The 23,591-nt window shown below is 47.3% G+C and overlaps 1 protein-coding gene across 1 annotated transcript in view; it reads left to right on the top strand.

Annotated features, from left to right (window-relative positions):
- The window catches only part of SVOP (SV2 related protein), a 61,168-nt gene that overhangs the window by 19,849 nt on the left and 17,728 nt on the right, over positions 1-23,591 (top strand). Inside the window, exons 5-9 of the mRNA XM_047088506.1 lie at positions 2,490-2,614; positions 17,539-17,602; positions 19,494-19,619; positions 20,321-20,449; positions 21,990-22,063. Of these exons, the coding sequence (XP_046944462.1) occupies positions 2,490-2,614; positions 17,539-17,602; positions 19,494-19,619; positions 20,321-20,449; positions 21,990-22,063 (518 nt within the window). The remainder of the gene's footprint in view (positions 1-2,489; positions 2,615-17,538; positions 17,603-19,493; positions 19,620-20,320; positions 20,450-21,989; positions 22,064-23,591) is intronic.

Here is a 23,591-nt window from a genome sequence, read left to right as displayed (position 1 = left end):
GTTCTTTATTAGCAACTTTGTTTAAAAAAAACAACAACACCTCAAATGCATGTTTTTGGAAAAGGAAACTTTATAGAGAGTCTTAAATAGGAAATTTAAGTAGGCGTAAATAGGAAATATCTGCAAACATGATTACAGTGAAGGGGCGCCTGGGTGGCTCAGTCCGTGAAGCCTCAGGCCATGATCTCATAGTTCGTGAGTTCGAGCCCCGTGTTGGGCTCTGTGCTGACAGCTTGAAGCCTGCTTTGGATTCTGTCTCCCTCTCTCTCTCTGCCCCTCCCCTGCTTGTGCTGTGTCTCTCTTTGTGTCTCAAAAATAAATAAACATTAAAAAAAATTAAAAATAAATGAATAAATAAATAAATAAGTAAATAATACGATACAATGAAAAAAAATCCAATGTTACTAAATTCTAGTCAGTTCTGGTAGCCCCCCCCCCCAGTCTGTTAAAAAGAGATTGGCAGGTGTTTAAAAAGGTGTTAAAGACAGACTAGCACCACGTGGATACTTTCTCTTGGACGTAATCAGAAGACTAACGATGGAAACAAAAAGAAATCGCTTTCTTGCAAGGTAATGCAAGTTATTTAAAATGTTCACCCACCGCTGAAAATCATTTTCCGAGAGACTGGAAATCATCTGGCAGACCTCCAGATTTCTCCTTTTAATCAGTTTTAATTTTTTTTTTTAAGTTTATTTATTTAAGTAATCTCTACACCCAGCGCAGGGCTCGAACTCACAACCCCAAGATCAAGAGTCGCATGCCCTTCCGACTGAGCCAGCCAGGCACCCCTGTCCATTTTATTTTTAAAGCTAAAACCACTGTGCTTCACGCTTTCCCCCAGGGGGACAGGAGAGTGAACTCAAACCTGGGTCTGGGAGAAGTGCTACAGAAAGAGACCTGCCGGGACCCCATGTTGCGGGTCTAAAATCCACGTAAAATTCGCATTCGACTCCACAACGCCTTCGGTGTTGGTGTGATATAAAAATCCTATTTTAGGGGCACCTGAGTGGCTCAGTCGGTTAAGCGCCTTTGGCTCAGGTCACGATCTCACGTCCTTGAGTTCGAGCCCCACGTGGGGCTCGGCACTGACAGTGTGGAACCTGCTTGGGATTCTCTCTCCCCCTCTCTGTGCCCCTCCCTCACTTTCTCTCTTCCTCTCTCTCTTTCTCTCAAAAATAAATAAATAAATATTTTTAAAAAATTAAAATCCCATTTTAAGTTGGATTCGTCCTTAATTTTTTCTGAGTCTCTAAGAGTAACATTCCCAGCAGATGCACTGTTTGTCTTATAGCATTGTGTGCCTAGGTGGTTCTCAACCCCATCAAATACAATGTCCCCTTTACTCAGAAAGTGTTATAGGGGCACCTGGGTGGCTCAGTTGGTTCTGAGGCTCTTCATGAGTTCTAGCCTCACACTGGGATTGCTGCTGTCGGTGCAGATCCTGCTTCAGAACCTCTGTCCCCCTCTCTCTCTGCCCCTCCCCCCCCAAAAAATAAACATTTAAGAAACTTGTAATAAAAAAAGAAAATGTTATAAAAACTTTTAATAATGCCCCTTAATTATCCAGAAATAATTTCAGAAATAAAATAGCCACTCACATAATCTTGAAAAAGAAATCGTGTATAAAAATATTAAAAGATAAAAGAAATCAGGTATAATTCCCCAGCTGCGACAGGAGAGAGAATTTGTTTCAAGGCAGCAAGTAATTAAATCGGATTTATTGTCACAATGGAAAGGTGCACGTATGACTGCCTAGGTAATGAAGGGAAGTGGTTAACATTTGTCCCTGGTTATAAATAAGCTTGTGTGTAATTGAATTTTGTTGCTGCTTTTCTCTTTATATTTGACATTTTGAAATAGGTTTAGATGGGTCTATTCATAGATACACATAGAAACCCAGTGAATGCAGACGGATACTGAAGTGTTCTCTCAGTGACTCAAATACCATATGGAGCGTTGCCACGGACAACTCGGCTTTCTGAAATGATGAACAATTGTGTAAAGTTCCAGATACAGCCACGTACCGACTTCCTTTGATTTACCTAGAAGCCTCATTCCTGCAAAATTAAGTGTGTGTGCAAACTCTGTCCTCCCCCCCCCCCATCTTATTTATATATAAAATACAGTGACGGTCAAGGTGCGGATAATGGTAGTTTTCACCTGCGTGACGGTCAGGTCGAAAGTTCAGCTTGGGTCGGTGCAGGATACAGGACCGGAGTCACGGAGTCTCAGGCACGGGGGGGACATCTAACGTCTCAGGGCCGTGTACATCAAATGCCGATCATTGAGACAACTGAGAATGCCCCACAGTTTCCCCACACATGCCCCCCCCCAGGGGTTGGCCTCATCGCACAGAGAACCCCTTGGATCTCCCCGGTTGTGTGGGTTACCCTTTAGCATGACGTCATTGATGGCTTTTAACATGCTCGGGGCCGCGTGACCTGGAGGTACGGAGCAGCCCTGTGACTTGGTGTCTTTCTTCCCCACAGGGGCTGAAGATCAGCGTGCTCTGGACCCTGTACTACGGCGTCCTCAGTGCTTTCGCCCCCGTATACAGCTGGATCCTGGTGCTCCGGGGCCTGGTGGGCTTCGGGATCGGAGGGGTCCCCCAGTCGTAAGTAAATACCCAGCTCTGGCCAGCCAGCCAGGCAGCCAGTCAACTACGTTCATGGCCTCAGAGGGGCGCAGAGATGGCCCACTAGGGCTTCTGGTGTCAAGGAGGCGTGACGTAGCCAGAGAATTACCATTATTAGTATGGTGATGATTGACAATATAAAAGCAACACACGAGGGGCGCCTGGCTGGCTCAGTTGCTGGGCCGCGAGACTCTTGATCTCGGGGTTGTAAGTTTGAGCCGCGTACTGGGTGTAGCGAGTACTTCAAAATAAGATTAAAAAAAAAAAAAAAACGAAGAAGAACACGGCAGTGGGAAAGTCGTAAATGTGAAATAATAGTAAAAACAAAAGATCTAGCATTGCTTGGGCATTTCTCTTGGACGCATCACAACAGCCCCAGGAGAGGTATGCTATCAAGTGATTGCAGGCTCCGTTTTTATAGTTGAAACCAAGACTCAGGGGGTGAAATCATTTCCCCAAGTCATGTGGCCCGTGGTGGAACTAAGACCCCGAGTCTGTCTGCCTACACCGCCCGCGCTCTTAACCATCACGCGTGAGGCCCCCTTCCGCGCTTCCAACCGAAGCGCGAGGTGGGGAGCTGGGCCTAACCGTGTGTGAACTGAGTGTTGTTTGGTTGGTGCTGTGGTTAAGGTACTGAGAGTAGTCACAGTTGTAGGAAAAAGTCCCTCTCCCCTGGGAGATTGGCAGACGATGGCCTGTGGGCTACATCTGACCTGCTGACTGCTTTTATAAATAAAGTTTTATTGGGACACAGCCACACCTGTCATTTGCATATCACCTGTGCCCATTTTCCCATACAGCAACAAAGTTATCTCTGCAGGGACGATATTTGCTATCTGACCCTTTATAGACCACGTACGCTGAACCCAACCTAAACGATGATAATGGCCAAAATTTACTGTTTACTAAGTGGTAGGTGCTATTCTAAACGGTTTACCATATTATCTCATTTAATTCTGTCAAATCTCTTGGGTAAATTCTATTATTTTTTGTTTTTTTATTTATTTTGAGAGAGCTCAAGCGTGCATGCACACACGCTAGTAGGGAAGGGTCAGAGAGAGAGGGAGAGAGAGAATCTTTGTGTTTTTAAATTTTTTAAATGTTTTATCTATTTTTGAGAGAGAGAGACAGAGCACGAGTGGGGGAGGGACAAAGAGAGAGAAAGGGAGACACAGAATCGGAAGCAGGCTCCAGGCTCCGAGCTGTCAGCACAGAGCCTGACGCGGGGTTCGAACTCACGGACCGTGAGATCATGACCTGAGCCGAAGTCGGACCCAACCAACTGAGCCACCCAGGCGCCCCGGGAGAGAATCTTAAGCAGCGCAGAGCCTGACGCGGGGCTCAATCCCACAAACCGCGATATCATGACCTGAGCCGACATCAAGAGTGAGTGGTTCAACCGACTGAGCTGCCCAGCCACCCTGGTGAATTGTATTATTCATCCCATTTTACAGATTTTTACAGATTTTACTGAACCAAAGAGAGGTAGAGTGATTTACCCCAGGTGACACAGGCAGGAAGAGGCAGGGCCAGAGTCTGGACTTAGTTCCTCTAACTCCAGAGCCTGGGCTCTAACCATTGCATTGTACTGCCTTTCGATTAAGGATGCAACCATAAAAGACTCTTAAATACAGAGAACAAACTGAGGGTTGCTGGAGGGACAGTGGGGAGAGGGATGCGTTAAACGGGTGATGGGCATTAAGGAGGGCACTTTTTGGGTTGAGCACTGGGTGTCGTATGTAAGTGATGAATCACTGGGTTCTACTTGTGAAACCAAGGCTACACTGTATGTTAACTAACTTGAATTTAAATTAAAAAAAAAATTATTTTTTTGAAAGACCCAGAGGCAGATTCGGGAAGATACAGGATATTTCATAGGAAGGGATCTGAAGGAAAAGAGGAAGCCGTACCTGAGAGTCTGAGAAAGGCTAATTCCTTGGAAGGCCCATTCTGGTTAGCAAGTTGGGGTGAGATATGTAAGAATTGAAAGCTGCGGTTGGACAGGTAGACCAGGGCAAGTTTGCTAAAAGTCTTGAATGCCAGGCCAAAGGGCTTGTCTACAGGCAGTGGGGAGCCACTGAGAGTTCTTGAGCGGGGGGGGGGGCACTTTGGAAATGTTAATCTGGCAATGGTGGGTAGGATGGGTTGGAGGTAAAGAATGATAATTCCTGTTGCAATAAGTTAGGGAAATTTCACACAGGACCAGTTCATTCCATTCATTCAACCAATATTTCTTGAGCACCTACTATGGCACCGGCCTGTACTAGATGCTGGGGGTACAGCAGTGAGCGAGACAGACACGGTCCCTGTTACAAGTGGGGATCCCGGGGAACAGAATGTGAGATGGAGAGTAGTGTGCACGTGGTTACTGAGACCGGCACCTGCAGGGCAGTGAGAAAACCGTGAGTGAGCAGAGGGAGGAGTTGAGTACAGCTGATCCTGCAGGAGTTCCAGAGCCAGGGTGGCTCCTTAGAGTTTCCCAGATCGAGGCTTGGGGGCTGGACCTCTGCCCCCTCATATCAGCTGCGTTGGATGCAGGCTGCTCTCAAGGAGGGAGCACGATCTTGGGCAAGGCAGCTACTTTGGGCTAAGGTAATTCCTGCAAGGGACTCAATTCTGAGCTCTTAGCAGGTAACATTTCTGGTCATTCCAGGGGATTGTGTGTGGCAGTCCCGAAGGGGGAGCCTAGGTGGTCACATCACAGCACCCACGACAGTCCACCCCTTGCACCTGTTAGATCCACTTGCTGAATATAATTTCACCCCATCTGGGAACAGTTTCTCCAGGATTCTGGTTGGTCTTTTCCCTGAAAAGATCATGTCCCATGGCTAGTGGGACAACCTACAGTCATCTGCTATCGCTGCTGGCCTCCAACTGAGGCTGAGTGTCTCCCTCTCCCGCTACTCGTTGCAGGTTCCCCTCGCCTTGGGTCAGCACTTCTGCTGATCGAGATGGTTTCCCTGGCAGAGTGGTCCAGACCCTATGCCCGAGTCACCATGCCCGACCCAGGCCGTAGCTGCTGCCTGTCCATTTAATATCAAAATCGGGCAGGGGATTACCAAGAGATGTCCAGTGTATCGCCTGGGTGCCCCATCAGATAACAGTAGCCGTACCACCTCCCGATGCCCCATTGCTCAGGCAGAATGCTGACTCTCTTTCTTGACACAAGGAATCCAAAGTTACTAGGTGGCAGGCATTGCTTGAAGTCTGACGGGGTTCTTGTGGTGTCCCCCAGTGGGTGAAGCATGCCCTCTCTGGGAACCAGGACCTCTAAACCCACAGGTAGGGGAAGTACAAATTCCTCCTCCAACCCTTTGAGTTCAGAACGATGTATCCTTTCTGCATAGCACCATGCGATGGGCATTGATTTAAGGTTGTGTTGTGTCCTGGAAGACAGTAACCTATCCTCACCGGGCATCATCTCCAAGCCGATGCCTCCGTGGCACCTTCAAGAGTCTCTTCCATCCCTCTCTCAGGCCAGCACCTTCAAGGTGGCACAAGATATGACAGGACCCGTGGATTCCACGGTCACGTACCTGCTGCTACATCTTCTTTGATATGTATCAGCTTCCTAGGTCTCAAGCACTATTACGTGGGATTCTGTGTCAATGAGTCAAATACCCCGAAAGCCCTCAGATAATGGTGCTGGCAGGAGAGGCAAGCCAATACCCAGAATATGTGCCAGTTCCAGTCAGGACGAGTCACTGCTCCTTCCAAAATGGGAGATGTCCACTATAACTAACTTTTATGTTGTGACATGGGATGTGACATGGGATGGTTCCACCCTGGGGGCTCTGCGTTGGTCTCTGCTGCTGGCCGACTGGCTCTTCAGCTGCCAAACTAGCAAGATTGGCTTTGGTGCGTGAGGGTGTGGCCATTGCCTCTGGGGGGTTAACAGTTCACTGGTTGACTCCTTGGGCCCGTTGAGTATCACGATGGGGGACGGCTGGGAGAGGGGCTCTAGAAGGGTCGTGCTAACACTGAGGTAGAACGGCTTAGGTCCTGGTCACCAGATTCGCATCCTGACTCTGCCGTGATAGCCGTGTGCCCCTAGGCGAGTCACTAGACCTTTCTACGCCGCAACTTCTTCGTCTCTCAGATGAGGACGATAGCATACCTACCTCATGGGGGTCACTTAGAATATTAAATGACAACACACGTGAAGTGCCCGGGACAGTGCCCAGCAGAGCACTTAGTGAATGTCAGCATGTGTCTGGTCTGCCAAAGACTTTGGTGAGAAGCTCAGGTGTCCGCGTGATGGATGTTGGACTCACTGTGGGTACTTATGGAAAGAATAAATGGGGACAGAAGATGTGACCACGTGGGATTTAGCCTGGGAGCTAATCCCCAGACTCTTTCTGCCACTTAGTGGCTGGAAGGGCAGTGAGTGGCTCTCAGTTCTCAGCCCTTCCCTCCCTGTTCATTATTGATCCCTCCAGGGCTCTGCAGAGTAGGCATTTGACATACACTCCTGGACCTCGGATGGGTTTAAAAGCCACTAGAACTTGAGGCAGAAACCATTAAGCCAAGCCCATAAATCTGGGCTGGCAGGGGCTTGTGGCCGCTGTCCTCCACGTCTGGACCAACCCCAGGACTTTCTGCGGACGCAGCCACTGCCCCATTCATGAGCCATTCATTGACTAAGGAACAGTTTTCCCCCAGTGGCTGGAAGGAACGCACTCACACAGGTACGCGTTAAATTCCTTTCTCAGGGATGCTCAGGTGGATGATGGCAGAACCAGTCTCCAAATGGCTACCCGGACTTTCTTCCCGTCAGAGGGGAGGGAAAGGAGCTAAGTATCGAGAACGTGGTTCTGGTTTGGAATGGTGGGATGAGAGGCGCCATTTTTCTCCTTCTCCTTCTCCACACTTTCTGGAAGCGTCACAAAAGGCGTGAGAAATAGAATAGACCCTTAACAGTGCTGGAAAGCAAGAAAAGGGTGCCATCCGCCGACCAGACATTTTGAGGAGCCTCTGGAAGACTGTAGGCAGACAGGATTCCAATGGCAGAGTAACTAGGAGAGAGAAAAATCACCTCCTAAAAATGCAAAGGGGAGAGATCTTCAGGGAGAGAGGACAGGACACCGGGGGATACAATTAAGGACACAGAGCAGCTGGGCCTTTACCCCTTACCCTTATGTCGTGCGGGTCCTCAGATTGCCCGGCTGCTCCCGACCCCCACCCCCCAAATGTCACGCCTCCCGTTTAGCTGTTCATTTACTTAATGCGACCACAGCCCTTCTGTTTGTTTCTTGAGCTATGACTACTTCCCGAGCTCCAGACCATGTGCTTTTGATCCACATGACCATTTTATTTTTTTTTTTTAATTTTTTTTTCCACGTTTTTATTTATTTTTGGGACAGAGAGAGACAGAGCATGAACGGGGGAGGGGCAGAGAGAGAGGGAGACACAGAATCGGAAACAGGCTCCAGGCTCCGAGCCATCAGCCCAGAGCCCGACGCGGGGCTCGAACTCACGGACCGCGAGATCGTGACCTGGCTGAAGTCGGACGCTTAACCGACTGCGCCACCCAGGCGCCCCCCACATGACCATTTTAAAACTCACAGAACTTCAAAGCATAGATATTGTTATCCCCATTGTGCAGATAAGAAGACTAGGGCTTTGAAAAAACTGAGTAACATGGGGCACCTAGGTGGCTCAGTCAGTTAAGCATCCAACTCTGGATTTAGGCTCAGGTCATGATCTCATGGTTTGTGAGCCCCAGCCCCACGTTGGGCTCTGTGCAAACGGCCCGGAGCCTGCTTGGGATTCTCTGTCTCTCTGCTCCTCTCCTGCACGCTGGCTCTCTCTCTCTCTCTCTCTCTCGAAATAAATAAGTAAAACTTTAAAAGATGATGAAGTAACCTGCCCAAGGTCACATAGCTAACAAATGGCAGGGCTCGTATTTAAACATCCCTTTTGACACTGCGAGTATATTCTCCTAAATACTCCACTCCATGGCTCTTTGGGACGTGAGGAGAGCAAAGAAAAAACAGAAACAAAATGACAGAAGAAATATTTAGTCACCCAAGAGAGCCATTGGCTTCCCAGCACCTTGGTTCTATCCATTTACATAAAAACAATCATGCCTTAATTATGCGATGCTCTTAAGTAGTTCTAAAAATGTCTCCCTTAAGTTCATTATTTGGAAACATTTAGTTGAAGATTTTTTTCTTAGTTGAAGATTATTTTCAGTGTTCATTTATTTATTTGGAGAGAGAGAGAAAGAGCGAGCAAATGCAAGCAGGGAAGGGCCAGAGAGAGAGAGAGGGAGAGAGAGAATCCCAAGCAGGCACCCGACTCAGGGCTCGATCCCACGAACCGTGAGGTCATGACCGGAGCCAAAATCAAGAGTCAGATGCTTCATCACCTGGGCCACCCAGGCGCCCCCTCGTTGAAGATATTTTTATGTAATTCAGTGTAACTCAGAGTTTCCCATCGCTTAGGCTTTGCACCACCTCGCAAAACAAATGGCTAAGATTTTGCTGTGTAATTTTTAACAATTCAACAAGCAGAAGTCCCTACAACGAATTATTGTAAATACAAATGATATTATTTGAGACTAAAAATTGTTGTTCTTTCGGTTTTAGTGAGGTATAATTGGCATCCAGCACTATATATATATATATTCAAGGCTTACACTATAATGCCTTGACTTACATATCTTGCAAAATGATCACCTCAATACGTTTAATTAACATCCATCATCGTATCTGCAGACTATATTATTAATAAAGAGCCCATCCCTCTGCCCTGATGTGGGTTTTTTGTATGCTTCCTTTTTTCCTTCTTTTTATTTTTATAATTAAAAAAAATTTAATGTTTATTTATTTTGAGAGAGAGTGTGAGCGAGGGAACAGCAGAGAGAGAGGGAGAGAGAGAATCCCAAGCAGGTGCCCCACTGTCAGCACAGAGCTGGAAAAAGTACTCCGGCTCACAAACTGCGAGATCATGACCTGAGCCAAAATCAAGAGTCAGATGCTTAATCTACTGAGCTACCCAGGAGCCCCTAATTTGTTTTAAATTTTAGTCCCCAACCTGGGGCTTGAACTCACAACTCCAAGATCAAGAGTCACATGCTCTACCAACTGAGCCAGCCAGGCTCCCCCTCTCTCTTTTTCTTCTTTCTTTTATTCCTTCCCCCAAGGTAGGCATTTATGTTGGTCCTTGGAGATAATGTTACTGTTGTAACATTAATAACGACAATGATGATGGGACGCCTGCGTGGCTCAGTCGGTTGAGCGTCCGACTTCGGCTCAGGTCATATCTCACGGTTCGTGAGTTCGAGCCCCGCATCTGGCTCTGTGCTGACAGCTCAGAGCCTGGAGCCTGCTTCAGATTCTGTGTCTCCCCCTCTCTCTGCTCCTCCCCTGCTTGCCCTCTGTCTCCCTCTCTGTCCCTCTCTGCTACTCTCTCTCTTTCTCTCAAAAATAAACATTTAAAAAACATTTTCTTGGGGCGCCTGGGTGGCGCAGTCGGTTAAGCGTCCGACTTCAGCTCAGGTCACGATCTCGCGGTCCGTGAGTTCGAGCCCCGCGTCAGGCTCTGGGCTGATGGCTCGGAGCCTGGAGCCTGTTTCCGATTCTGTGTCTCCCTCTCTCTCTGCCCCTCCCCCGTTCATGCTCTGTCTCTCTCTGTCCCAAAAATAAATAAAACGTTGAGAAAAAAAAAATTAAATTAAAAAAATAAAAAATAAAAAACATTTTCTTAAATGATAATGATGATCATAGTAACGTCCACTGAGTGCTTACCAAGGGCAAGGGACAGATGAGAAAACAGGCTTGGAGATCGAGATCACAAGTGACATGTTTAAGGCTAAATGGCTATTGAGGGGAGTATGAAGTTACTTCTTGCTTTGTAACAGACCACCCCAACATTTGTGGCTTAACGACAGTTTACTGAGCTCAGGGTTCTGCAGCTGGGCAATTGGGTTGTTCAGGGCTCGGCGGGGCTCCCTCATGTGTCTCTAGTCAACTGGTGAATTGGATGGGGGCTGGCCAGGCTAGCATGGCCACAGCTGATTCATCGATGCTCCGCAAGCCTCTCAAACTCCGGCTGGCCAGCCCAGGCAGCCGGTCACGTGGTCACGTGGCACCCGGGTAGGGGTCCGAGTGAGGATGCAAAAGCCGTAAAGCGTCTTGAGGCCCAAGGCACAAGATCACTTCTGCAACGTTCTATTGATCAAGAGCGAGTCTCAACGCCCAGATTCAAGGGATGAGGAAACAGACTTTGCATGGAGGTGATCTGCAAGGGAGCAAGACACAGGGAGGGAAAAGAGCGGGGGGGGGGGGGGGCCGGGGGGGGGCGCCTTGTGCAAACCATCTGCCGCATGGAGAAACTGGGTTCAAATCCAGGCCCATCTAATGCCAAAGCTCTTACATTTCAACAGATACTGTAGAAGGATTCTGAGCTTGTACAGTGAGAAGATGCTGATAAATCATTAATGTCCACTGGGTCCGTGATAGTGATTTGGAGATGATTCTGGAGAGGTAGAACTCGAGGTTCAGAGAAGTTTCTATTCCCTTTAATTAAGAGTGGAGGGGGTGCCTGGGGGGGCTCAGCCGGTTAAGCGTCCGACTTCGGCTAAGGTCATGATCTCACGGTCCGTGAGTTTGAGCCCCACGTTGGGCTCTGTGCTGACAGCTCGGAGCCTGGAGCCTGCTTCGGATTCTGTGTCTCCCTCTCTCTCTGCCCCTCCCCACCCCCGCTCATGCTCTGTCTCTCTCTGTCTCTCAAAAATAAATCTTAAAAAAATGTTTTTAAATGATCATTGCCACTAATTGCAAAATACACAGAAAATATATGGAAGAGACAGGCTGGCCCCAGGGTAGAACGTTTATTATTTCCAGCAGAGGGTGCTGTGTTATTTCCGTAGAAATGCCACTTAGCTAGGAGAATGAGCTGGACACCTGCCTTAACTGGCACCCTGCTTGTGTGTTAGCTGCTCTTCAAGATTAATACTCCAGTTCGCTGCCCATCTGTTCCACCTTGCAAGGTCTTCAGAAGATTCTTCAGATTCTTGTCTAGGTGGAACGTGCACAAACCCACCCTTAGCACTGCGGTTTCTCTTTAAGACCAAGCAGAAACGGCAAAGGGAGGTCACAGGTCCCTTCTTTCCAAGCACGTGATCCAAATGGTAAGTCTCTAACTGCCAAGGGCTATACATTCTGAGAATTTTCGGTGGGAATTTTTTTCACGCCACCGTCAACCGCTTCTTGGCATTGCTGCTTTCACTGCTCGTTCTTTTATTTTTCAGTGTGCTTGTAATAATCCCTACACTTGGGATGGAGGTCAAACAGCTCATTTTCATCATGAACCACTATAAATAATGGCCAAATGGGGAGCGCGACAATTACAGGAAAAGAGGTTTCTTGTGGCATTCGAGGCAAAGACAAGAAATTGAAAACGATCAGAGCATTAATCAACAGGGTTACCGCTGTTTAAAAATAATGCAGTAGACCCGCGAATATTAACATGGGAAGGTTTCCCAAATGTCTTATTGAAAGCAGATCCTGACGCAGAGAAGCTAGGGCAAATGGTTTACTCTGGGAGATTCTGCAACCCACGTCTCCAGATTGTCCCGTTTAAGGGGGAGGGAAACGTCGTTTGTTGAGAGTTGCCCCTGGGAAGTTTAAATTCCTTGGCAAACTAGACTCCTCGTCTGCCACCGAGGTTGGCAGAGCAAGCCTTAATAACCAGAGAGGGGCACCTGGAACAGTCATCTGGGCGTCCGCCTTCCACTCAGGTCATGATCTCACTGCTGGTGGGTTCGAGCCCCGCGTCAGGCTCTGTGCTGACAGCTCAGAGCCTGGAGCCTGCTTCGGATTCTGTCTCCGTCTCGCTGCCCCTCCCCTGCTCATGCTCTGTCTCTCTCTCTCTCTCTCTCTCTCTCTCTCTCTCTCTCTCACATGTAAAATAAAACATGAAAAAAACTTTTTTTAAATAACCAAAGAAAGCACTCAGGACAGAGTTGCAGGAAGCGGCAGGTGGAAAACTGTATTGACAAGGAAGTTGGAAAAGTCGGGCATTTGTATGGGTTGAACTTGGACAGTATGCTGCATGTGGGAAGGAAGGAAGGAGGAAGGAGGAAGGAAGGAAGGGGAGAAAGGAAGTAGGGAGGACAGAAAGGAAGGACAGGAGGGAGAGAGGAAGGGAGGAAGAGGGAAGGAAAGGAAGGGAAGAAAAAAAGATAGCATTGCTTGCATTTATTTATTTAGCTAGAGAAGGGGCTGGAAGTTTGCAAAGCAGGCTCCCGGTAGTTATGGCTTTGGGGGGAATGGAAGGGAAGTAGGGGCAATGGGGAAGAGGAAGAGGCACCATATACTCTGTATATTTGTGTATTGCTAACTTGTCTGAAACGAAAATGCATTCGTGAGGTGCTGCTGCTTCAACTAAAAAAAATGTAAAAAGAAATAAAAAGACTCTGTGCTTATAGCTTCATGATAAGAAGAAATCCTTGACATCGAAGGACAGGAATAGCTCTGCCCCCTGGAACATGCCACGGCACAGTTTCGCAGTTAGTTGTTGAACTTTCCTGTGATGGAGGAAAGGTGAACATGCTTCTCGCTTTATTAGTAGTATTTATTATTATTATTATCGATTTTTTTTGAATAATGTAAGCACACCGTGAGGAGAAGAGCATAAGGTGTCAAAGAAATCATCCATGGTAACCGCTGTGACCTCTGCAACCACTATAATCTGGGTCCCCGTTCTCAGAGCTGAGTTAAATGAGATTCCTGATGGTTTTTGCTGAGCGAGGTACTTGTGGGCATGTACACTGGAACGAGTTTGGGGGGGACCACTCTGACAATATATATCAAAAGCCTTCAAAATACGCATAGGCTTTGACACAAATTCTATTTAGCAGGGGCCTAGCCTAAGGAAACCACGTGCAGACAAAAATGTCTTCAGCCTGATGACGTTCACTGAAGTGTTGTTCATCGTCGTGAAACCATCCAAATGAGGAAGTGGTTGGTGGGCTAGAAGCTATAGACAGATGTGGGTGAGAATTTTGGCTCTCCCACTTACTGACTTACTAGCTGCGTGATCCTGGTCAACTAACAATTTATCTAACGTAGATAGATCTAGAGATGAAAATGAGAATCAAAAGTACACACACACAGGGACACCCGGGTGGCTCGGTTGGTTAAGCTGCTGACTCTTGATTTCGGCTCAGGTCATGGTCTCACGCTTTGTGGGCTCGAGCCCCGCATCGGGCTCTACGCTGGCAGCGTGGAACCTGCTTGTGATTTTCTCTCTTTCCCTCTCTCTCTGCCCCTCCCTGCCTCTCTCTCTCTCTCTCAAAATAAATAAACTTTTTAAAACTTAAAAAAAATACGTACACACATACAGAGGATTATAATTATCTACCCCATTTATTTGAGATGCTTACTGAGATAATTCATGTAAAACATCTAGAAGAATGTTTGGCATATAGTAGGTCCTCAATAAAAGGTAGCTATTATTAAGAAAAGTATGGTTCAGGGGCGCCTGGGTGGCTCAGTCGGTTAAGCGACATTGGTTCAGGTCATGATCTCACGGTTGGTGGGTTCGAGCCCCACATAGGGCTCTGTGCTGACAGCTCAGAGCCTGGAGCCTGCTTCGGATTCTGTGTGTTTCTCTCTCTCTCTGCCCTTCCCCCATTCACACTCTGTCTCTCTACATCTCTCAAAAATGAATAAACGTTAAAAAAATGTAAAAAAAAAAAAAGAAACGTATGGTTCATGCATGTGATGGAATATATGTGTGTAAGAGGGTTTTAAGTGGTATGGTAATGCTATTTATAAATCAATGAAAAGTAAGGTTTAAAATTCTTTTTTTATTTTTTTATTAATTTTTTTTTAACATTTATTTATTTTTGAGAGACAGAGTGAGACAGAGCACCAGCAGGGACGGGCAGAGAGAGAGGGGGACACAGAATCCGAAGCAGGCTCCAGGCTCTGGCTGTCAGCACAGATCCCTACGTGGGTCTCAAACTCACTGACCGGGCGATCATGAGCTGAGCTGAAGTCGGATGCTTAACTGACTGAGCCAGCCAGGTGCCCTAGGTTCAAAATTCTTGAGTATGATCTTAGCTAGAGAGAGAGACTGAGAAAGAGGGATAAAGACAGAAGATCAAGACAGAGAGAATATACTAGAATACTTATACTGTGAAATGAACTAGATGACATTGCCTTTTCTTCATACTTTTTTCTAAATAGAGTGTATATACCTGAACTACTAAAGCCCTAACCTTTCCTCTGAGGCTCCTAAGAATTCTTCCTTCTCTGGACAGAGGTGTCCTTTTATCATTATTCTGAGAAGGACTTCTACTGGCGATAGAACTGTTCCCTAATCTCAGTGGTATTGCTAAGACCAACTTTCAAAATGTTAGATGTTATGCAGGGAAGGACGTCATTCGTAGAAGCAGAGGTTCCGTAGAAGCAGAGGTTAGTCAGAGATTCTTGTATAAGTGATTTATTTAGGGAATGCTCTCGGAAACCCGTAAAACCGTGAAAGAGGCAATAATGTTGAAAGGAAGAAGTTAAGCAAAAGTATGGTTTCTGGTGACGTCGAGACTCGGGCTGATCCCACAGGGAACTCAGGAGTGTTCTTTGTTCCACAAGGTCTGTCCTACGTTGAGGCAATGGAACGGGACTTTTGTAAGCACATACCAGTCTGTCCTGGGGAGAAGGGTTGTAACTCCTAGACACTTCTCTGGTGAGGCAGCCACAGTTGCTCAAGAGCAATCCCAGAAGAGGGTTGCAGCATTAGCAGCAGCAGCTGGGAGTTGGACACGAACTAGTAAAGGGGCATCCCAGGAGACCTAGATGGGTCACCAGCATCCATCTGCCTCAAAAGGGTTAATGGAAATGAGCCTCTCTCTCCCCGGCCTCCCTTATGAGGAGCCAGGAGAGTCACATGACGCTATCTAGTAGCTCCGATGCTTGACTTAGGTGGGAGATGTGGGGAAAGAGAAAGCCTGCTCTTCCTAACAAGCTGGAAGGCAGCATGGGGAAGTCGTTTAGAAGTTTCCTTCTCTTCCCAGCGTGGCCGGCGGCTGAGGAAGCGGAAGGCAGGGGAAGGGGCACGAATGTCGTAGATGGAGGGGTCGATGCAGGTAGGACGTTCGTTACATTCAGCAAACCAATAAGTTGATTGAGCAAATAAGAAATATATTGAGGAGAATGAGGCCCCCGTGTCTCAATGTCGAAGAAGGGAATTATAAACATGGAAACCCGGGAGGGTTAGAAAGAACCCTAACCTTCTGGTTGGACTGGAATTGAAAGTATCAGTAAGAACTCGTTGTTTGTTAAACATATATATACACAGATAGGTATAGAAACATGTGGGTGTATGGAGTGCATGTGGACAGAGAGAAATGGAGAGACCAAGATAGATGATAGATAGAGAGATCTCTTAGCTGCATCCACTGAGAAGGCCTAGAAGCAACGACAGCCCAGCAGCAATGAGCACACTGACATCAGTATTTGGTTTCTAAATACCGTCTTCTACCGAAAGGAACCAGAACCTCTTAGAAAAATGGCTGACGCCGTGGCTGGGACCAGGAAAACACACCATGAACTTGGACATCTTGTTGTGCCAGAAAGTAAAGAAGAGTTCAAGGAATGATGGAGGCATGTAAAAGAGACATAGGGATTGGTTTAAACGGTCTTCCAACGAGGGGCACCTGGGTGTCTCAATTGGTTAAGCGTCCAGCTTCGGCTCAAGTCGTGATCTCATGGTTTGTGGGTTCGAGCCCCACGTTGGGCTCTGTGCTGCTGGCTGAGAGCCTGGAGCCTGCTTTGGATTCTGTGTCTCCCTCTCTCTCTCTGCCCCTCCGTCGCTTGTGCTCTGCCTCTCTCGTGGTCTCAAAAATAAACATTTTTTTAAAAATCAAAAAAAAAAGTCTTCCAACGGTCAGATCTGGGACAGTCTGAGCATCAGAAGAATAATGGTAGTAGTGGGTTACAACCCACTGAATAAAATAGGAATCTACAAGTTCATACTGACTCGCTGAATGAATAGGTAGGTAGGTAGGTAGGTAGATAGATAGATAGATAGATAGATAGATAGATAGATAGATACAGGGGAAAAGGGAAATTCCTCCTTACAGTAGAATATCCATTCTAAATGTAGAAGGAACAATGGAAATTTAAAAAATACCACCTGTTACCATCATAGTAGTGTTGATTCAGGCAGGTATCGTCCATGGGTGGGATACTGAAGCTGATGGGTAGAGGTTCTAGGGAGAACAGGATATTGGCATAATCTCTGAATTTTTCCCCGCAAAGTAATCCCAGATGGAAAAAGGATAACTTTAGGGTGGAGAAATCTGTCAGACACCATCTTGAGCCAGTGATGAAGGTTAATGTCACCAGTGATGAGATGAGTTGACACCATATGGCCCTGATGTGAGGCACTGGAAGGAGCTTAGTATCATTTCTGCGGGGTTCTTGCCAAGAAAACATGGCCTGAGTCTGGTCACAGGGAGACAGCAGATGGACTTAAGAGGAGGAGCATCCTACAGAATGAAAGGCCTGGACTCTTGAAGACTATTCAGGACGTGAATAATAGGGAAAAACCTGAATAATGTTCCAGATTGAAGTTGCCCGTTGTCGCACTACCCTATTTTCTCCTATATTTGCTGGGTTGTGGGTAGGGCTCCGTGTCGGCAGTTCTAAATTTGAGAATCATGTGGGGAGTGAGTGAATGCAGATGCCAGAACCCCACCCCTGAGAGTCTGTTCCCAAGGGTTTGGGGTGGGGCCTAGGGATCTATGACCTTAGCCGTCATCCTAGGAAATTCCGAAGTAAGTGGTCCACAGACCACCCTCGGAGGAGTATTGGCCTAGAAATTCAGAAAGCGGTGGCCTCTTACTCAGTCCTGACCTTAACTCTCTTCCTGTCTCTCTGCTTTCCCAGGGTGACACTGTACGCGGAGTTCCTTCCCATGAAGGCCAGAGCTAAGTGTATTTTGCTGATTGAGGTAAGGAGGGTGGTCTGGGTTTCCCAAGAGCACTCAGTCCCTGAGCAGGAGATTCTCGGGCATCTTGAGCCACAGGATGAGGAAATGGGAGTTTAAGAGAGCTCTAACAGACTCAGTGTGTGGAGACTTAAACGGGTCAATTATGTCAATTCTGACATGGTCTTTTTGCAATACGGATAAACCCTTCAATTGACAAAAAAAAAACCACAATCGATCTCTTAAAAAAATGGTGGCAGGCAGGTGGTATTTCCTTCTTGGACTTCACGTGGCTTTTATCTGAGAGTTGGTGCCGAGAGTTGGTGCGTAAGGGGACTAAAACTCCTGTCCCCCATCCATATCATCACCCTCCACCCCTGTTTGTATCCAGGCTCACCTGTGTCTTGTGTGAGGGGCCACTTCTGTAGCCTAGAGGCTGCCTTAAAACTCCCTCGGTCCAGCTCGTCCCTCCGAGCCTTCTTTCTGCCAAGGTTTTGTGACCCGTTTTCCAGTCATGGTTCTGGAAGATCTCAGGGCCAATATGTAGCTGCCCAATGACCCCTCTAGCATGCAGGCAGTAGAGTTTATTTGTCCTTTCGGACACTGATGCCCACAGTGACGACTATGATGCCACTCCGACGTCTCTAGTCACCATGACCACGTTGACAATAGTAATCACATTGACGTCACTGCCCAACTTACCACCCAGACTGCATCTACCCCTGATCAATAAGGATTGTAGTCATCTGGTCCACGCTGGTATGGATGAACCAACTATTTAAATATTGAGATGCGTTTATGCCAGCAGATCTTGGTCCCTGATTACCCCTCATCGCCTGACACCCTGTCCACTCTTAGGACCCCCTAGAACTTCCCATGATCTAGCATCTGAAGAGTTAACTCCTGGCACAGTCATGGTATATGTGTGTGTGTGTTGAGAGCGGGGGGTATATGACCGGTGTCAGGTGCCTATCCTGGGTTGGTCCAGTTTGTTAGACATTTTGACTATCACCCCTGGTTGGCAGCAACAGAAATAGACTGTGGTTGAGTTCAGCCAAAGAGGATTTAGGAAGGCTCTCGGAGTCCCCCAGAACTGATGGAGAAGCTGAAGGGCCATGTTTGGCAATGGACAATAGTTGTAGGGCCTGAGCAGGAGACAGCATACTCAACTTAGGATAGTTTGAAGAGGGTTTGATAAAGGGACTATTTCTAAATAGCCCCAGGCCTGAGGTGCCAGTTGCCAGGCAAAGGCAGGAAGTAATTAGCAGCCCAGAGAGAAAGAGAGACAGAGTTGTGTGTCCAGGGCGGTTGGACAGGTGCTGTGACCTGCTGAGAGATGCAGCCAGCCCAGGACCACCGTGCAGGGAGGGAGCCAGAGGAATAAACGCCCCCACATCTCTTTCCTTCCTCCCTCCCTCCCTCCCATGTCCTGTGGGGCTCCCCATTGGCTGTAGCCAGTGGAAAGCCAGAAGACAGGGAGCCTGTGGATGCAATCCATACAAAAAAAGCAAGGTGGGAAAGGATGGCGAGGCAAACAGAAGATCGTCAGCCCTGCAGGGAAGAGGCAGTTGTGATAAAGGATACTAGGGGCCTCTTGAGCGAGAGAGATGGATGTCAGTAGACAAAAACAATATGTCCGTTACCGTATTGACCTCGCGCGATATTGACGGCGTTGATCTCCCTAAACCAGAGCTGCCACATCGTACCCACTCCAGTGGGTACCACGCAATTATGACAGAGGAGGTGGGCAACGTGATGGTCCTGCCAACTATGAAAAACAGGGAAGACGGCCATTCCGACATGGCTGACCATGAGGACCCTCCCCCGTGTCAGTAGCGTTGTCCGCAATGACCCTGACATTGCTCATGTGTCGGCCACGCTGCTCCCGTCGCTGATCCCGTTTTTCCCCTGCCAGGTCTTCTGGGCCATCGGGACAGTGTTCGAGGTGATCCTGGCCGTGTTTGTGATGCCCAGCCTGGGCTGGCGCTGGCTGCTCATCCTCTCGGCCGTCCCGTTGCTTCTCTTTGCGGTTCTGTGTTTTGTAGGTATCCTTTAAGAGATGTCAACCTTTGCGGGGCACCTGGGCGGCGGCTCAGTCGGTTAGGCATCCCACTTTAGGTCATCATCTCACGGTTTGTGGGTTCTAGCCCCGCATGGCGTTCTGAGACGTTTGGGATTCCCTCCGTCTCTCCCACATCCTCCCTCGTCCCGAAACGTTCTTCTTCTATCTCTGTCTCAAAATAAATAATCAAAAAAAAAGATCTCAACCTTGGCCACTTGGCTTTCTGCCGTTCAGCCGTTCACTGTGTTTCAGTGGGGAGGAGGTAAAGGAGGACACTGTCCTGCAGGGACTCTTTGTAAGATGATGTTTTTGGAACTCTGCCAGCCGCACCGATTAATAATAATAATAGCAACAGAAACAACAATCATTGCATGAACCCATTCCAGGTATTGTGCTAAGCGTTTTGTCTGGATTCTCTCACTTAACCCTCTCGACAACCTTTACGAGGTGGGATCTATGGATCTATTGTTATCCCCATTTTGTGGATGAGGAAATGGAGGCACAGAGAGGTCAAGTAATTACTCAAGAGACACAACCAGGATAATCAATGACAGAGCCAGGATTTGAAGCTAGCCCTCTGGCTTCAGAGCCCTAAGCTTAAAGACTCCACACCCCGCTGAGATACGTGGCTGGGACCCCGTGTTCTGTTCCACCCTAATCTGCCACGCCTGTCCCCACAGTGGCTGCCGGAGAGCGCGAGGTATGATGTGCTGTCCGGGAATCAGGAGAAGGCCATCGCCACCTTAAAGAGGATAGCGACAGAAAACGGAGCCCCCATGCCGCTGGGGAAACTCATCATCTCCAGACAGGTCGGTGCCTGGCCCGCTGTCTGTGGCGTGTGTGTGTCCGTGCGCCTGGGCGGGAGTGTGTGTGTGGGTGGGGCGTGCTCTCCAAGGAGGTGGCAAATTCTGAGACAAGCAAAAAGCGCACAAGCAGACTAATTCCCCAAAAGCCAATTTTCCTGAATTAACTTGCCAGTGTATCTTTTTTACCAAAAACTGTTTCAAGGAACTTTCTGAATATATGTAGCAAATAGGAGTATGTTTTTCCTGTGTATGTATTAACACATTTATTTCCTCAATATATGCTCTCTATAAATATGTTAAAGGATCTATTTCTAAATATATTAACCTATTCCAAAATATAGTCAATAAATACAAACATTCTCAAATACATTCAATAAACCTATTTAATGGGTGTTGTCTTTTCATTCAAGAATATACCAAAAAATATATTTTTATTCATGAGGACTATTCACAGGTAGACTAAGCCACCTAAAACCCATAATCTTTTTTTTAAACATTTAGCATGGTTAAATAAGCAAGCGTTTCTCAAACTGCTAAGAAAAATGTTTTCGTTAAATATACCTAAGAAGAATATTATCACAGTCCTAGAATATACTCTTTTTAAAAAATTTTTTTTAACATTTATTCGTTGTTGAGAGACAGAGACAGAGCGTGAGCATGGGAGGAGCAGAGAGAGAGGAGGAGACACAGAATCCAAGCAGGCTCCAGGCTCTGAGCTGTCAGCACAGAGCCCGACGAGGGGCTTGAACTCACGAACTGCGAGATCATGACCTGAGTCTAAGTCAGACGCCCAACCAACTGAGCCACCCAGGCACCCCCTAGAATATACTCTTAAAAAGAACATTGTAGGGGTGCCTGGGTGGCTCTTGGTTTCAGCTCAGGTCATGATCTCACAGTTTGTGGGTTCAAGCCCCGTGTTGGGCTCTGTGCTGACAGCACAGAGCCTGCTTGGGATTCTCTCTCTCCTTCTGTCCCTCCTTTATGCTCTCTCTCTCTCTCTCTATTGCTCATAAAAAATAAACTTAAAAAAAAGAACGTTGTAGAGCAAAGATTCGATAAATTAGCAAATTATATGAAATTGGCAAATGGGTCATTTAACTAATCAACCTTTGACACATTGGCTTCTGGTGAATTGATTTTCAGTACATTGATTTTTGTGATCTTGACCTAGAGCTGGCTTGGGAGGGCATTAAATGGTTGGATGCCCCTTGGATTGACTGTCTGCTCCCTGGGTCCATGGCACTGCCTGAGAATCCCTGGGGGTACCAGGCCCAAGGAGTCTGCTTCCCGCTACCGGGATTGCAGAATGTTTCCATCCTTGGGGAACCAAGCCTGTAGACCTTGCTGGGGTCCTGGCTGGAGGGCCTCACTGGGCCGGGAGACTTTGTGCCGTGGGATCGGGTCCTGGGTTCCCGGAATCTGAGCATGTAGCCCACCAGGAGCTTCCCTCCCTGCTGTGGGTGCCCACGGTCTTAGGCTGCCGGCTGGGGCCCATACTTCTCGAGGGGAGGAGAGCAAATTGCACGTTCTTGTCTTGAAACAGGAAGACCGAGGCAGAATGAGGGACCTTTTCACGCCCCATTTTAGGTGGACAACCTTGTTGCTGTGGTTTATATGGTAAGAGCTGTTTCTTGACACCTTGATCCCCTTCATTCATGCCCTGTTTTGCTTTCTGTTTTTTTTTTTTTTTTATTTTCATTTATTTATTTTGGGGACAGTGTGAGAGACAGAGTGCAAGCAGTGAGGGGCAGACAAAGGGAGACACAGAATCTGAAGCCGGCTCCAGGCTCCGAGCTGTCAGCCCAGAGCCCGATGCGGGGCTCGAACTCACGAACCGTGAGATCATGACCTGAGCCGAAGTCGGACGCTTAACCGACTGAGCCACCCGGTCGCCCCTTTGCTTTCTGTTTTTACGTGATGCACAGATAGCTCTTTGATCGTGGGCAGCAGTTGCAAAATAAAGTGGTTTGGGTATGACTTTCCTGATTTCTGCCTTATTCAGGTATCACCCGTGCTATTCTTTTCTTCGTCGTTTTCTTTAATTGGACTCCCTTTTTACTCAGTTAAATGTCCTTTTTAACTACGTTTTTCATTTTAATTCCAACACAGTTAACATGCAATGTTATGTTAGTTTCGGGTGTAGAATACAGTGATTCAACAATTGTATGCATTACTCAGTGCTCATCATGATAAGTGCACTCTTAATCCCCATCACCTATCTCACCCGTCCCCCCAGCATCCTCCCCTCTGGTAAGTTCTCTATGCTTAAGAGTCTGTTTCTTGATTTGTTCTCTGTCTCTTTCTTTTCCCTTTGCTCATTTGTGTTGTTTCTTAGATTCCACATATGGATGAAATCACGTGGTACTACGCTTAGCATTATACTCTCTCGTTCCATCCGTGTCATTGCAAATGGCAAGATTTCATTCCTTTTTATGGCTGAGTGATATTCCATTGTATATATATATAGACCACATCTTCTTTATCCATTCATCTATCGATGGACACTTGGGCTTCTTCCATAATTTGGCTATTATAAATAATGCTGTAGGGACGCCTGGGTGGCTCAGTCAGCTAAGCATCCGACTTCGGCTCAGGGCATGATCTCACGGTCCACGAGTTCAAGTCCTGCATTGGGCTCTGTGCTGCTGACAGCTCAGAGCCTGGAGCCTGCTTCAGATTCTGGGTATCCCCGCCCCCCCCAACCCTCCTCCACTCACGCTCTATCTTGCTCTGTCTCTCAAAAATAAATAAATGTGAGGGGCGCCTGGGTGGCGCAGTCGGTTAAGCGTCCGACTTCAGCCAGGTCACGATCTCGCGGTCCGTGAGTTCGAGCCCCGCGTCGGGCTCAGGGCTGATGGCTCAGAGCCTGGAGCCTGTTTCCGATTCTGTGTCTCCCTCTCTCTCTGCCCCTCCCCCGTTCATGCTCTGTCTCTCTCTGTCCCAAAAATAAATAAACGTTGAAAAAAAAAAATTAAAAAAAATAAATAAATAAATGTGAAAAATAAAAATTAAAAAAACAATAAATAATGCTGTAATAAACATGGGGGGGCGTATATCCTTTCGAATTAGTGTTTTTGTATTCTTTTGGTAAATGCCCAATAGTGCCCTAACTGGACCATAGGGTATTTCTATTTTTAATGTTTTG

The sequence above is a fragment of the Lynx rufus genome, unplaced genomic scaffold, assembly GCF_022079265.1.
Source record: "Lynx rufus isolate CCGP_SWC_20201006 ecotype Redwood Valley unplaced genomic scaffold, mLynRuf1.p SCAF_24, whole genome shotgun sequence".
NCBI lineage: Eukaryota > Metazoa > Chordata > Mammalia > Carnivora > Felidae > Lynx > Lynx rufus.
This window is presented reverse-complemented; position numbering and strand designations above follow the sequence as displayed.